The sequence below is a fragment of the Belonocnema kinseyi genome, chromosome 1 (assembly GCF_010883055.1).
Source record: "Belonocnema kinseyi isolate 2016_QV_RU_SX_M_011 chromosome 1, B_treatae_v1, whole genome shotgun sequence".
Lineage (NCBI taxonomy): Eukaryota > Metazoa > Arthropoda > Insecta > Hymenoptera > Cynipidae > Belonocnema > Belonocnema kinseyi.
The window spans coordinates 182,708,616-182,725,449 of NC_046657.1; the positions used below are offsets into that span (position 1 = coordinate 182,708,616).

Here is a 16,834-nt window from a genome sequence, read left to right on the forward strand (position 1 = left end):
TCTCGTTCCCTTCCTCCATTTCTTCTTAGACTATCCTACACTTTTCCCCTTTGATCTTACTTTGCTCTCCCCCTAATAGACCCTTAAAATAATCCGTCCATTTCTATTTCTTCGTTAACGCCCTTCCTTTCCCCTCTATCTCTATTTATCACATCCCACACCCTGCTTTCTTTGATCGCTTTTTCTACCTCTGCTTTATACTCTTCCTTTTCCCTTTGTCTTTTTATTTCCAGCATCTTCTCATGTTCTTTTTTCCTCCTGTTATACTCCTCCTTCTCCATTTGCTCACCCACTCTTTTATTCTCCCTTTACTCTCCCAGCATTCCTCGTCCCACCAGCCTCTCTTTCCCCCTACTCTTTCTTCATTAGTACCCAGCTCATCCTTCACCTTTTCAATGGACCCCTTCAACCTTCCAATTAACGAGTCTATTCCCTCCTCTTTTTCATACTTAACCTTCTCCTTTTCCATCTTTTGTTAAAAACTCATTTAATTTATCTACCCCCCAGATTCCCATTTTCGTGTTTCGTTCGCACCCTTTTTCCTTTCTCCCTCTGCCGCGCTTACTGACGCCTCTTCTTAGTGTAACTATGACCGGGAACTGCTCGGACCCTATCTCATTCCCTACCTTCACACTCCCTATCATATGCCGCATTCTTTCTTCAGCCAAGATGTATTCTATTACTGTTGCACCCTTTCCTATGAATGTGATCTCCCCTTACTCATTTCCTTTCATATTTCCATTGCATATAAACCATCCTGTTTCTCCTATCATGTCTAGTAATTTCCTCCCCTCCCTGTCCTTCTCTCTATGTTTGGAGTTCCTTATAAATGCCTCCTTTTCTTCTTCCCATAACCCTCCCCCTTGATCGCCAGTCCATGGATTTAAGTCCCCTCCTATTAAAACCAATTCTTCCTTCTTTTCCTCCATCCACCTCCTTATTACTCTCCAGCCTTCCTCTTCCCCTCTTCTTCTGTATACACACACCACTGCTATTTCTACTTTCCCAATTATAATTTTTCTTATCATTGTTCCATCCTTTCCTTCCATGTTCCCATCTTTTCTCCCTTTTACTGCTAATTCTTTTTTCACCCCTGACACCATGCCGCCCATCCCTCTACCTTTAACGTGTTCTTTTCTTGCTTCTTACATTGTCCACACATAACCTTTCGGTAACAGCTTTTTTATTCCCTTCCAGTCCGTCTCATCTGCCCAAGTTTCACTCATCATAATCACATCCCACTTTTCTAACTCCTCCCAAAATCCTTTATTCTTTTTCTTCAAACCTGACACATTCCAGAAAGCTATTTTCACGTTTCTCTCTTCCCCTCCCTCTTCTTTCCTCTTCAATTTGTTTCCCCTTTGCCGTTTGGAAACCCCTCTGATTTATTTCTAGACTCTTTTTCGTCTCCCTTCCCCTACCTTTCTCAAGACTTTTTCCTTTTTTCCTTAATTCTTCTAATTCTTCATCCCAGCATCATTCCTCTCCATTTATCCATAACCTGTCTCTCCCTATCCACACCATATGGCCCCTTTTCCTCTCTACCTATGCCCTCTGCTCTATTTGCCATCTCCTTTTCCTCTCCCTCCATGTCAGATCATCTTCAATTCTTTCCCTTCTTCCTCTCAATAATTTTTTCTCTCCATAATTTTCTTTTTCTCCTCCTCACTCCCCACTTTTACTAGAAACATTCCTTCTTTTCCTTTCTTTGTCCCTCCTATTCTCTTGACTCCTTCTACCCTTACCTGCACTCTAATATCTCGAAAAATATTTGTGATTTCCACTTCTCCTATTTCACTCTCCACTTTTAATCTCTTGACTACTATATTCTTTTTCCTCTTTGCCCTTTCTTCCTCTTCTAATCTTCTTTCGATCTCACTGAGTCTTTTCTTCAATCTTTCATTCTCATTTCGGACGTTCTTTTCATTCCCTTGAACTATTTCCTCATTTTCTGTTTTTCCCCCATATGCTCATTCTTAATTTCTAGACTGGATACCCGCTCTTCCAACTGTTTTATTTCTCTATATCCAATCTCTTTCTTGTTTCCTCTCTAAACCCTTTAATGAGAGCTTCCAATTTTTCAAACATCCCCCCATCCTCCCTCTCTCTCTGGTGTTTTCCTTTTAATTCTAACTCTCTTGTTCTCCTGATCCCTTTCTACCTCATATTTCCCAGCCACTCTTTTCCTTTTTTCCTCCTCTTCAATGCTAGTCGGGCTTGCATTTTTTTGCCATTCGTCCAGGCTTCTGTTAGAACCCGCGTTGCCTAGCTTGTTAAGGCGCTGTAAATTTGAGGGCCTTCCCCGTTGCTTGCCTGTACCTGAGTCCGCTACCCTCCCCACCCGGGTCGACTTCTCGGCACTTTCATCACCGCTGCTGTCACTCCGATCAACGTCACCCATCCCTCCACTTTCAATGCTTTCAGCAAAGTCAGCTGTTGCAGCTACTACGGTTTTCTGCTCTGTGCGATCATCTAGTAACTGTTGCCCTCTGGCGCCAGTTTGTGGACTTCGCATCGTCGGCATCCTACCTTAGCCAAAGCTCCTTGACGTTTCCCGCCTTTATTTCCTACCTCTTGCCTCCCCGACCAAGCAACTGTTTTTTCACTCCTAACCTCAAAAACTTCACACGCTCCAAATTTTCACTTCAAGCCACTCACTTTCACCCTTCACACCTTTGCCTTCACACACCCTTCTTCCTTTACACTCGATCTCCGCACTTTCTGCCTTTTCTGCATCCACTCACCCTTATTTCCTTCAATAAGGCCAAAAATACACCACTTGACAAAAAGAGTTCTTTCGCGATCGGTACCGGAAACGGAAGCCAAAAATTTCATTTTGTAAATTAACAGAAATATTTCGAAATTTGTTTATGAATATAGATTCAATAATACGTCTTTGATAAGTATTTTTTTCAGTAGCTAATATTTTAATATTGCTGAATTCGAAATCGAAATAGTGATTAGAATTCCAAGAGTGTTATGACAAGCCTGTATTTAAATTCCCAATTGTACAATCTCTTTTATGTTCAGCAATTCTAGTTTTTAATCTCCCAGTTTCACCTATATAAACTTTATTACAACATTTGCATTTTATCGTATAAATAACTCCAGACAAATTTTCAATGCTATCCCTATATTTTTTCTTTAATAAATAGTTATCTAAACTGTTAGTGCTTTTGAAATAAACATTTTTGTTAAATTTATTAGTGAACTTCGTAAACGTTCAGAGAGACCGTGTATATACGGTAATGTAACTTTTAAATCAAATTTATTGTAAGTATCAATTCATTTATTTTTATTTTTAGTACTGTTAGTACTGTTTAATTTTGTAAAAGCAAGTACGGGAAATCAAACCGTTGCAGCTAATAGAGATGACTATAATAAAATTGTTGAAAATATTCTTAAGAATAATATTCTATATAAAAATATAAAAACAAGTATGGTTCCAACATTAGAAAATAAATGTAATGACATAGTCATTAGATGGGAGGAAAAAAGATTGATTAATGATCAATGTTCATACCGGTTAAAATCTCACAATAGTGTTATGGCAAAAGCTTATGCTCTTCCAAAGGTACATAAGCCTGAATTAAATTGGAGATTAATTGTTTCTACATTTGGTTCTCCTACTTACAATTTATCCAAATACATTTCTAATATTTTCAAACCAGTTTCACAAAACACACGTTCTTTTTTAAGAAATAGTTGGGAACTTAAAGATATTCTAAAAAACATTATTGTACCTAAAAAACACTAAATAGTTTCCTTAAATGTTGTGTCGATATTTGATAGAATTCCGCTTGATCTTGCTTTAGATTGTATCGAAGAAAAGCTTATCTTAAATCATAATTTAATAGAAATAACTAAGAATGAACTATTAATAGCCACTAGAACTGTTTTCAATGGCACTGTTTTCTCTTTCAATAACAAATTCTATAAACAGATATCAGGGTGGCCCATGGGTTAGCCCTTATCTCCGGTAGTTTCTGATTTAGTATTACAAGATGTTGAAAAAAGGGCTCTCGATTTATTAGATTTCACACCCATCTTGTATAAAAGATATGTTGACGATATCATAGCAATTGTTCCTTCCGATATAATTGACCTTCTTGCAAACGTGTTTAATAGTATAGAGGAAAGCATAAAATTCACTCATGAAATTGAAATAAACAATGTTATAAACTACCTTGATTTACAAATAATTAAAGCTTCAAATTGTTCTTTACTAACTGACTGGTATAAAAAAACCGTCTTTGTCTGGGAGATATCTCAATTACAATTTACATAATTTATTTTGTCATAAAATCGGTTTCATTAAAGGTTTAGTTGATAGATGTGTCAAATTGAGTGACGTGCATTATAGAAAAGAAAATTTAAATCAACTAAAAACAACATTAGTATCTAACAACTATCCTCTTCTTTTAATTAATTTCATGCGTGTGCATGAAATTTATAACAGTACTAAAAATAAAAATAAATGAATTGATACTTACAATAAATTTAATTTAAAAGTTACGTTACCGCATATACAAGGTCTCTCTGAACGTTTACGAAGTTCATTTAAAAAATTTAACATAAATGTTTATTTCAAAAGCACTAACAGTTTAGATAACAATTTATTAAAGAAAAAAGATAGGGATAGCATTCAAAATTTGTCTGGTGTTATTTATATGATAAAATGTAAATGTTGTAATAAAGTTTATATGGGTGAAACTGGGAGGAGATTAAAAACTAGAATTGCTGAAGATAAAAGAGATTGTACAATTGGGAATTTAAATACATATTAGCTACTGAAAAACATAATTATCAAAAACGTATTATTGAATCTATATTCATAAAAAATTTCGAAATATTTCTGTTAATTTACAAAATGAAATTTTAAATATTAATAAAATTTACCAAAGCATAATTAATTAATGTCATCTTATTTTAGTTACAAAAAAATGTTTCTTTAAATCTTTAAATTTAATTTGAGTTCGCGCTTCCTCATCAGTAATTCTATGGAAACTTGGCCAATCATTGTATTTTACTTTGTATACTGCCTTTCTCTTCATCAACGATTTACCCCCTTATTTATCTCCTTGTCATATGTTCGTCGTTGTTTCCAAAATGCTTAGAATGGTTTCAGAATCGTTAATAATGTAGTTTTTACGCTGAAAAAAGCCTCTCCAATTTTATAAGGCTTTCTCTTTTTACTCATCCTCAATAATTGTTTGGAGTCTTACTTTTTTTGAACTTTAATAACGTATAAACTATTTTTAATTATGACACAAAAAAAAATTGACACGTATTGACTCCAAAATTGGAATGATTGTTGTTTCGCTTACAAATCGTTTTAAACTAAGGTATTATTTTTTAAATATTTTTTACTCATAAATAATAACTTTTTTTAAAAACTATTTATATTTATTTTTATGATGTATTAGCTTATTATAATTATTATTTAGATACTTTGCATAATAAATGGCGTTGAATTGATAGCTCTGATTTGTTTTTATTTTGCCGCGGCCGTAAGATAGAAGAAATAATTTTTCTACAATTAATTATTTGTTTGAGGTCTTTGTAATCTTTATATATGTATATTATCATCGACGAGACGTATTTTCTCCCGGGAAGGAGGAGGGGGGGGGGGGCTAATATAAAAATATTTGCAATTCCAAATTATTCTTTTACGTTTGCAATAAATTTCTTGTTGTAATTAAAAACAAAACTTTTATTAGTCATTTACATACCTAGTCCTCCCACCTACTTTTAATTATTGCAATCCTTTGTTTTTGTCTCTTTTGTATAATAGCTTTTTTGTTTTAATTATTTTTTTTAATTGGGAAAAGAACAAAAATAATTTACTTAAAACAATACAATACTATTTAAAATATGATTATCTCTAATGTTTATTTATTATTTGTTCACAACTAAAAAGGTAAAGCAAAGTTAAACATTTAAGAAAAAACCGCAACTTTTTAAAATTAATCTAAGAGAAGATAGCTATAAAGAATAATAATTTGTTCAAACAATTATTTTTGTCAAATTAAATTAAACATTAACTCACTTCAAGTGAAAAGTGGGCAAAAAGTTTCTAAAAACAATAATAAATTGTTCAAACAATTTAAATAAACATCTAATTATCAGTATAAAGTAGTATTTCATGTATTTGAAACAATCTGCGTTTAAAAAACCGCAAAAAATCATAATTAGTGCCAAAAACTGGAAACCCCCATTTTTTCACTTATGTGGGTTTTTTGGGACCCTATAAAACAGACTTATGGGGGTGATCTTTGAAAAGTAATATTTTATTCGCATTCTGTGACTAATTGTGAAGGTAAATGCTGAATTTCGAACTCGATTCACCTAATATTGAGAATTCTGAATAAAATTTACAGAAACGTCTTTTTTTCTTATAGAAAATACGTGTTAAACTTCGTGGGGCTTGCGCCACCTCTAAATATTATTTTTTTTAAACAAAAAAAATGGGTTTATTTTTTTGTGGATTCGAACAAATTTCCGGGCGTTTGCATGAAATTTGAAAAAAAAATTTAGACCACCCTAATGTGTATATGAGATTATGGGTGAGCGGTGAGTCATTGTGTAACAGCGGTCATAGAAGCAACACCAGTCAGTTGGTGCGAATCCGCAGTCATACATACAGTTAGGTTGGTATTTTATATTAATAAATCTAAGGACACTATGATTGACTCTGTGCCTACGTAAGTGCCCCAGATCCTCTTAAGACATATATTACAGTAATGTATGGCAAGTTTGAGTGAATCTAAAACATCCCCCCCCCCCCTTGGAATACTCAAGGTTAGGTTTTCAAAACTGATAATATGTATGATAAAGATATAAACCTGTTAATTGCACTTTAAATCACAAGAGAAACTAAATTGTCTACACATTTTCATCTTTGCGAGGCAAAACACACAATTTTGTTACACGCATCACTCCGTCCGTCCTCAATCTGCAGTAAGTCCTTTAAATTACGCCGCAATTTGGTTTGTTCTTGAAGACTGCTCAAGTACTCCATTTGCCACCGTTTCCAGAAATGCTGCTCGATTTTTTGCAAGTGCTCCTAGACATTGAGACGATTGTCTGGAACCTCAGTGACATCTTCAGCCGGAGCTTCCTTTGGTTCTTCTATAAGGAAGTGTCCTGGAGTCAATGGAAATGGGCCGGTTGGGTCGTCTCAGAGATAGTTTATTGGCCTTGAATGGATACAGGCCTCGATTTATGTCAAAACTATATAATACTCCACAAAAGTGAAGAGCGAATCTCCCAAGGCTCTACAAAGATGGTGTTTGACAGATCTGACTCCAGATTCCCAGAGGCCACCGATATGTGGTGAACGTGGAGGAATGAAGTGCCATTTAATTCCATCAGCATTCAAATGTTCCTTTAGTTCTGCTGATTGTAGAGTTTTCTCGAGGTCTCGTAATTCCTTGGCAGCTGCTACAAAATTATTCCCATTATACGAGTAGAGATTGGCTATCTTGCCTCGACGACCGATGAATCGTTTGAGAGCGCTGAGGAATGCTGCTGTTAAAGAAGTAACCAGTTCCAAATGGATTGCCTTCGTACAGAAACAGACAAAGACTGCAATGTATGCCCTGGTTGTAGTTTGGCTTGTAGTAGTGGTTGTAGTAAGTTCTTGTGTGAATTCTTCGAAGTTATCTCTACTTGCGCGTTGGAATTTGACACTCAGTCGTGACAAACTGTACTGATCAACTGGCCTAGTGACACCGCCGGTTACCCCGTGCTTTACTTACCCGTATTTTACTTACTCTGGCATTTGAACGCATTCCACAGCACTAACCTAGCCAGTCATTGTTGGATAGCAAATGATTATACTACTTACCGTAATAACACAGGCCGACAAATTTTAAAGCCAGAGACCAGACCTAACATTTCGAAGGATTTTGATGCGCTGAATCTGAATGCGACCTAAAAAATGCTCCTGTACGTCAGGTTTTCAAGATATGCTAACCTAAAAGTGCAAAAAACGCGTTTTTAGCTGTTTTGAGATTATGTAACCGAACAAGAAAAATTTCTACCACAAAAGCTAATATGAAATTTGAAAGTACTAATCTTCCCCTTTCAAACCTACTTGGATTTATTAGGATATCTTTATTTTTCACCAAAATATTGTAATTTGAAATTTTTTATTTTAGCGTTTTAACCCATTAACACTGAGGTGTTTAGATTTATACAACGCATTTTTTATTGCTGACGGTACGATATTTTATCTTCAAAATATTATCTCAGGGGTTTTCGAGGGTGCCCTTTCTATTTCCGGTGTCATTGTTTTGTTATAACCCCTAGAAGATCCAATATGGCGGCCACAATTTAGGGATTTAAAAAAGAACAAAGGATCCCGCACAAAATACCAACAAAAAAGCGTGTAGTCGTTTCGAACCCAACTTCGCACATTGATAAAACAAAGGAAGACGGACTGCGCGGAATGCTACTGCGCACTCTGTGTGCTCTAATGTTCACATTCGCCGTATGTGCGCGCCGTTCTACGGCGCAGACAGTCTTCGATCCCTAACTGGCTCACTGAGCTGGCGACGCTTTTATGACGTGTTATACCTAGGTGATAAAATTCGTTTTTTGCTACAAATCTTTCCGTGTTAGAGGTCAGGTTTGAGTGGCAGGCTAACGATTGGATAAGTAGGTAATAAAATTCTTTTTGTATTTGAAATCTGTCTAGCGGTTACATTTCGTGTCGATCGTGATATTTGTATACAGTGAGTTTTAGAATTTCCACGTTACTGTTCATTGTAAGAAAAAAAATGAGATCAAGAACTCCTTGCGCTAAGAAAGTTAATACGTGTTGTCACTTTGGTGGAAAGTATGAAACGGAGAAATACCGTCGATCAATTAATGATTCGATAAAAACGTCATACTTCAACTGTTATGGGACTTCAATGAAAAATTTGGATAAACCGTGGGTACCAAACATAATTTGTCATGCTTGTAGATTAAATTGGTCAAATTGGGAAGATGAAAGTACCAAGACGCAAACTGTTATTCAACCACCTGTTTGGCGTGAGCCCAACGATCATGATACAGATTGTTACTTTTGCTTATGCGAAACAGGAGGTTTTTCTAAAAAGTATTTGGAGAAGATCGTTTACCCTGATGTAAAAAGTGTTACACCAGCCAAGATTGGTATGAGAAATCACTCTGAAAACAAAAGTGACCGATCAACTCACGAATTAATGGATACTGATGATCCTAATGCAACTGAAGTTTCTTCTTGGGAAGAATCAGATGATGAAAGTCCTAAATTTTTTGACCAAAACGGATTAGACGATTTTACAGTGACGTTGATCTTCCAAAAGATAAGGCTGATCTTTACGCTTCAAGACTCAAAGAGATGAAACTATTGTTACCTGACACAAGAGTAACTGTTTACCGAAATAGAGAAGAAAAGTTTATCAAGTACTTTTCAATGGACAGTGGGATTGTGTATTGTAATGATATCGAAGGACTCATTAATTTATATAAAGTAAACTTATATATGCCAGAGGATTGGCGTCTTTTCATAGATACGTCTACGGAAAGTCTGAAAGCAGTACTATTATATAATGGAAACAAGTACGCTGCAATTCCATTAGGTCACTCAACTACACTGAAAGAATCCTATGATACTTTCCAAGTACTCCTGATAAAAATGAAACACAATGTCCATAATTGGCTTATTTGTGGTGACTTGAAAATAGTAAATCTTATAATAGGTTTACAATCAGGAAACATTAAATACCCTTGTTTTCTTTGCCTTTGGGACAGTCATGCAAGAGATGAACATTGGATAACGGAGAAATGGCCAGACAGATTAGAGTGGACAGTTGGTCAGTATAATGTTGTTTATAAAAGTCTTGTTGACAGAAAGAAAGTATTATTGCCACCACTCCATATAAAACTAGGGTCAATGAAGGAATTTGTGAAAGCCCTAAACACCGAAGGAGAATGTTTCAAATATATAAGATCTACATTTCCGCATTTAAGTAATGTCAAAGTTAAGGAAGGTATTTTTGTTGGACCTGATAAAAGAAAACTTATCAAAGATGATGACTTCATCAAAACCATGACATCTATTTAAAAGGATGCATGTTTTAGTTTCAAAGATGTTGTACAGAAATTTTTAGGGAACAATCTAGATCCAAAGTTTAGAACTATTGTATCTAGTATGTTCAAGAATTTTAAAAGATTAGGTTGTTTGATGAGTATGAAATTACATTTTCTCAAATCCCATTTGGATTATTTCCCAGAAAATGTTGGAGCATTCAGTGAAGAAATGGCCGAACTCTTTCATCAACACTTTCTCCAAAAAGAGCAACATTATCAAGGTCGATGCAATGTAAGAATGATGGCCGACTATTGCTGGTCTTTGAAAAGAAATGATAATGACCCTACTAGTCATAAGCGAAAGCCTCTTTAACGATAGTTTGATATGAAGCGCGAATGTTTCTATAAGAAAACAAGCAATTAGTTTCACCTTCATTGAACATACAATCGTAAGTCTTGCCTTAACTGGCTGGGCAATCATAAGTCTTGCCTTGACTGGCTGGACGATTCAAAGTCTTGCCTTGACTGACTGGGCGATACAAAGTCTTGCCTTGACTGGCTGGGCGATACAAAGTCTTGCCTTTATTGGCTGGGCAATTCGAAGTCTTTCCTTGATTGGCTGGGCAATCTAAAGTCTTTCCTTAATTGGCTACGCGATCTAAAGTCTTGCCTTAATTGGCTGGAAAATAATAAATACTTCCTTGCGTAGCTGGACAATCCCAAGTCTTGCCTCAATTGACTGGAAAATATTAAGTACTTCCTTGCTTAGCTGGACAATCCCAAGTCGAGCCAGTCGAAAAGGAACCCCCGCAAACCCCTCAGATAACATTTATAAGTGACAATGGCATAACATCTCGGCGTTAATGGGTTAATACGCTAAATTGAAAAATTTCATTTCAAGGTTAGCCCACTTGTAGTGTGGGATTCAATTATTTCACGAAATGCAAACAACTAAATTCGCTGCTCCCAGGGTTAGGTGGGTTAGCCTGCTTATGATTTGGTAGGGGTGATTTCTGGGTTTAGGTGGATTAGCAGGTAGGTGGGCTAACCCACTTGTGGCATGGAACTTCATTATTCCAAGAAAAATATGCGACTAAACTTATTGTTCCCAGAGTCAGGTGGGTTAGCATGCTTGTGGCTTGTTAGGGGTGGTTTCCACCCCTAGGAAACGGCTTCCGTAGAAATGAAACGACACGGGTTCCATATTTTTTATTGTTTTATCAATGTGCAAAGTTTGGTTCCAAACGACGTACGCTTTTTTGTTGGTATTTTGTGCGGGATCCTTTGTCCTTTTTTATAACCCTAAATTGTGGCCGCCATATTGGATCTTCTAGGGGTTATAAAAAAAACTGATACCGGCAATAGAGAGGGCACCCTCGAAAACCCCTGAGATAATATTTTGAAGAAAAAATATCGTACCGTCACCAATAGAGAATGCGTTGTATAAATCTGAACACCTCAGCGTTAATGGTTTAAAACGCTAGAATAAAAAATTTTAAATTACAATATTTTGGTGAAAAATAAAGATATCGTAATAAATCGAAGTAGATTTGAAAGGGGAAGATTAGTACTTTCAAATTTCATATTAGCTTTTGTGGTAGAAATTTTTCTTGTTCGGTTACATAATCTCAAAACAGCTAAAAAACGCGTTTTTTCACTTTAAGGTTAAGATATCTTAAAAACCTGAAGTACAGGAGCAATTTTGAGTTCGGATTCGGATTCAGCGCATCAAAATCCTTCGGAAGTGTTTGGTCTGCTTTCTGGCTTTTAACTTTTGTCAAATTTTGTCGGCCTGTGTAATTCATACATTTCCTGAAAATCTCAAAATTACTCATATCGTGCATGCGTTATTGTCATTTTTAACGCCAATATTTTATTATTTATTCGCTATAATTATCCATTTTAATTTAAATGGATTCATTTTTAATATTCAGGTCCTTCCCGAGGAACTGGGTGTCCCAGGAGATGAGTCACAATCTCTCCTGAATGAATCAAATGCTGGTGATACTGGCACGAACGAAAATGGTACGAAAGATAACTCAAGTCAAGAGGATGGTGAGGCTGCAAGTGATTCTGACTCAGATGATGACGTGCATGTTGTCATTGGTGACATTAAGTCTACACCAGCCTACAGCAGCCTTAATATAAAACGAGGTGGACTCTTAAATTCTGGAGGAGTACCTGAAAAATTGAGTAAGCAGCCTGGCAAGTTCAGTATTGATGAATTTGAAACTATCGGCGTTATCAATGGTATCCCCGCTCATGAGTTTAACCTCGACCAATTGGAAGACAAACCCTGGCGTCAGCCCGGGGCTGATATAACGGATTATTTTAACTATGGATTTAATGAAGAAACGTGGCGCGCTTATTGTGAACGTCAGAAGCGTATGAGAAGCGAATCTGGTGTTGGATTAATCTTGAATGCCGGTAGCGGTGGCGGAAACACGGGAGGTCCAGGTTCTCGAATACCACAAGTGACAATTACGAATTATAACAGCAAGTACTCGGGCATTATGGGCCCAAAGAGAGCTGGCCCGCCACCGGGTAGGAAGATGGCAGGAACGATAGATGTGATTGGCAGTACCGGCTTAGCTTCGCGAAGGAATCTCGATAAATCGCCACCAAAAGAAAATGTCATTCAGGTTATGACAGCGGACAGGAGGGAATATTCGAGAAAACCAGGATTCCCCGATATGAGTGTTCCTCCTCCAGTGACCATGCCCCCGCCTCCTTTCGACATACCACCACCTGGATATTCGGAACCAGTGCCATACTTTGTACCTGAGGTAGACCCGTATTATCAAAGCTATGAGCCAACTCAGGATAGACAGTGGGGAAATGATCCGGTAAGTTCAAAAATTCTGTCAGGTTTTATTATTTATTTATTTTATCCATTTCAATCTTTTGCATCGGTTCACTGAATTTATACTTTAGTTTCCAGTAGAAAAAATTAATTTTCAACCCGAAAAAATACGAATTTTCAACCACACGTAAAAAGTAAAAAAGATTAATTTTTAACCAAAAATGGGGCAGTTAAATTTTGAGTTCAAAAATTAATTTTTAATAAAGAGAAAAATCGAATTTACAACACAAAAGAGGAATTTTCCAACTGTAAGAAAATAATTATTACCAACAAAAAACAAAGTTTCAACAACATATTTAAATTTTAAAGAAAAAAATGTAATTTAGCAACAAATAATTTAATGTTCAAACCAATAATTTTCTACTGAAAACATAAATTGAAAACTAAAAAAATCAAGCTTGTAACAAGAAAAAATTAATTTTTAACAAAATTCAAATTGATGAATTTTCAACTAAAAAGATCAATTTTGATCGGAAAATGAATCGTTTAATCTTTACCTAAAAACATAATCTCAAACTAAATTTTAAAAAGTTTTACAAAAAAGATGCATTTTCAACGAAAGAAATGAATTCTTAATTAAAATAGATGAATTCTTAAACAATAAGAATAATTTTCTACCAAAAAAGTTTATATTTTTACTGAAAAAGGTCAATTTTCAAGCAAAAACAAATTCTGTTGAACAAAACTGTTCAAGTTTCAAATAAAAAAAATCAGCCGAAGATGATACATTTAAATGTTAAGTTTAAAAAATTAATTTTCAACAAACACTTGAATTTTCAACAAAATAGTTCAATTCTCAACAGCAAAAGAACAAGAATTTTTAAGCAAAGTATATGCATTTTCAAACGAGATTTGATTTGAAAATCAAACGAGTAGAATAATTTAAATCCAAAACAGATGAATTTTTAACTGAAAACGGTGAAATTTCAAGCAAAAAAAAAAATACAATAAAAAACAAATTTCGAACCAAATAGTTCAATTTTAAAACAAAAAGGAAATGAATTTTCAACCAAAAATTATAACATTAAATTCTTAGTTAATTTTGTTTTTCAAACCAAAAGCAATCAAATTCTAAAAAAATGGTTGAATTATCAATAACAAAAAAATTAATTTTAAGCATCAACAAATGGATTTTAGAACAAGAAAAATATTTTTTTTTTAACAAAAAAGGCATTTTCAACTGAAAATGATAATTTCTAAAAACAAAATAAAAATGTCAATACAAATTGTTCAAATTTTCAACTTTAAAAATTAATATTTAAACTAAAAAAATAAGTATTAAAGCAAAAATGAAAGTTACATTTTTAAATAAAAATTTTAATTTTCGACAAAATAGTTAAATTTTCAAAGAAAGAAATCCATTTTCAACTGAAAAATAGAAATTCTAGACCAAAAATGAAACTGTTAAATTTTCAATTAAAAAAATCAAATTTGAACAATAAAAAAAACAATCGAATTTACAACAAAATAGTTAAATTTTTAAATACAGAAGTAAATATATAAACTACAAGAATAACATTCTAACAAAAAGATGAATTTTTTACCAAAGAAATTAATTTTCAACTAAAAACGACAAATTTTCAAGCAAACACGAAAGCAATTTTCAACTTTAGAAATGAATTATAATCTAAAAAGTAAGTATTCAACCAAAAATAGAATAGTTCAATTTTCTGATAAAAAATGGATTTTTTAACAAAGTAGTTTAAGTTTCAACGACAGAAGTTAATTTTCAACCCAAATATATTCATTTTTTAACATAAAAGTTCATTTTAAATCAAATCGCGCTCGTTTTCGTACGTTTACTGCACACTTTAACTACATCTTTTCAAATATCATAAATATTATAGCGTAAATCGAAAACTGTGATTTAAACTTCTGAGAAATTACAGCCATAAATTGTAACTGAATTTTTTTCGATTTGTTTTAAAGAAGGTTTTCAAAGCAGCTACGGTTATGACGATTACATTCTCATTATTTAACTCGCGCTTCGCGCTCGATACTTTTTCCCAATTGAAAAAGTTCATGAAGATAATTGATAAATCTTGTTGAAATCTACTAAGAACAACATTTTAAACTTACAGATCTCTTAAAAACAAAAATGGCATATTTTAAAATGATCCAACTTTTTGAACTTTTGTCTAATTAACAAATGTCATGAGAATAGTTTCGAAATACATATATTTTATATCTAGTAGAAATTTAGATTGATATTTCTTAATCATTACAGAAAATGTGGCTTTTTTTTAATTTTCAAAATTTTGAAAACCATATAACTTTTTAAATTTGTGTCGAATTTAGAAAAGTCATTAGGATAATTAGCAAGTCTTTTTTCCGTGTGCCGGAAAATTTTACGAAAATTTCTAAAACTCGAAAAAAATGTATTCAAATTTTGAAAAAGCTCTAAATTTTTTAATTTTTGTCTAATCGGAAAATTTAACTCAAATAGCTTGTAAATATATTTGATATCTAGTGGCGAATATAAATGAAATTTCCCAATCAATCAGAAAAATATTTTTTTCTATTTTTTTGAAAATTTTCCAAATTTTCAAAAGTATATAAATTTCGATTTTTCATCGAAATTGAACATTTTATTTTGATGTTTTCGCAAGTCTTCTACCCATCTATACCAGTGGTTGGCACGCTCTTGCCCTGGGCATGGTAGCCTGCCGTGGCTGCCCTGTAACCTACTCTCAGGGCAGTACCTGCGTGCTTGGCCAGATCATCCCTTTCCTCAGGGGTCCTTTGTTATAAAATGGAAAAAATGTGAGATTAAAAAATTCGTAATTTTGCGATCAGTGACTTGAAAGTAATATATTTGGAATCTCCGTATTTTTCCGATTCCAAAGACAATTACTTTGTCTATAAAGGTTGAAAAATTTGAGAAGTATTTAGTATTAAATTGACTGTCAATCTGATGTTTCTTGATCACAAAAGACTCTTGCTGGAGTAAGCTCACTCACATTAAGGTACATGAATAGACCGAAAAGTAGTAGACAAAATTAAGTCGGGTGGAGCCTGACTATACCTGAAAATGAAGAAAAAAGTTTGCCGACCACTGATCTATACTAAACTTTGACAAAAATTTCTAAAATTTGAAAATGTTCTACATTTTTAAATTTTGGTTGCAAATATTTGCTTGACGAACTTACCCTTTATTTTGGAAACCTTAAGAAGTGTATCAAAGGTCAGACTCAATTGGACAAATTCTTCAAAAGTTAGCGTGGCTACAACATTCAGGTAACCATACATACAGACATACTATACATACAGGCAGACAAGCACCGACAAAATTGTATGATTTTCGGTTTCTGTGAGTGCCGAAACGTAAAGATCCATTAAAAACCAGAGATCGAAAATTTGGACTATTACAGTACACTCTCATGAACGGGAATGTAAAAAATATAATACTAGAAGTTTCAAACTAAAAAGGATTATATTCAATAAAAATGAGTTGGACTTTCTTATTTGTTTCTATTAATAATTCAATTCGCTTTTGAGGAGAACACCGAGAACAATTGCTTTAAATAAACATTTAAATTTATTGAGTTCTAATGTTATGTTGTCGACTAATGTAGTGAAATAGTTTTTTGTCGATAGAATGATGATTTTTGATCTACTTATGTTAACTTTTTACATTTTTATTCATGAGAGTGTAATTGTAATCGTCCAAATTTTCGATATCCGGTTTTTAACAGATCTTTACGTTTTGGCACCCGCAGAATCCGAAAATCATACAATTTTATCGGTGTCTGTCTGTATGTATGGTTACCGGAATGTCGTAGCCACGCAAACATTTGAAGGATTTGTCCAATCACGTCAGCCTTTGATAAACTTCTTAAGGTACTCTGAAGAGGAGAGGGGAGTCTGCCCTAACGTTAAAGAATTTCACGGAGGTTGGGGGGGGGGGGG

General features: G+C 34.2%; 1 protein-coding gene across 1 annotated transcript in view; it reads left to right on the plus strand.

Annotated features, from left to right (window-relative positions):
• Positions 1-16,834, plus strand: part of LOC117169926 (pre-mRNA 3'-end-processing factor FIP1) — a 46,989-nt gene that overhangs the window by 19,887 nt on the left and 10,268 nt on the right. Inside the window, exon 2 of the mRNA XM_033356439.1 lies at positions 11,997-12,908. Coding sequence (XP_033212330.1) covers positions 11,997-12,908 — 912 coding nt within the window. The remainder of the gene's footprint in view (positions 1-11,996; positions 12,909-16,834) is intronic.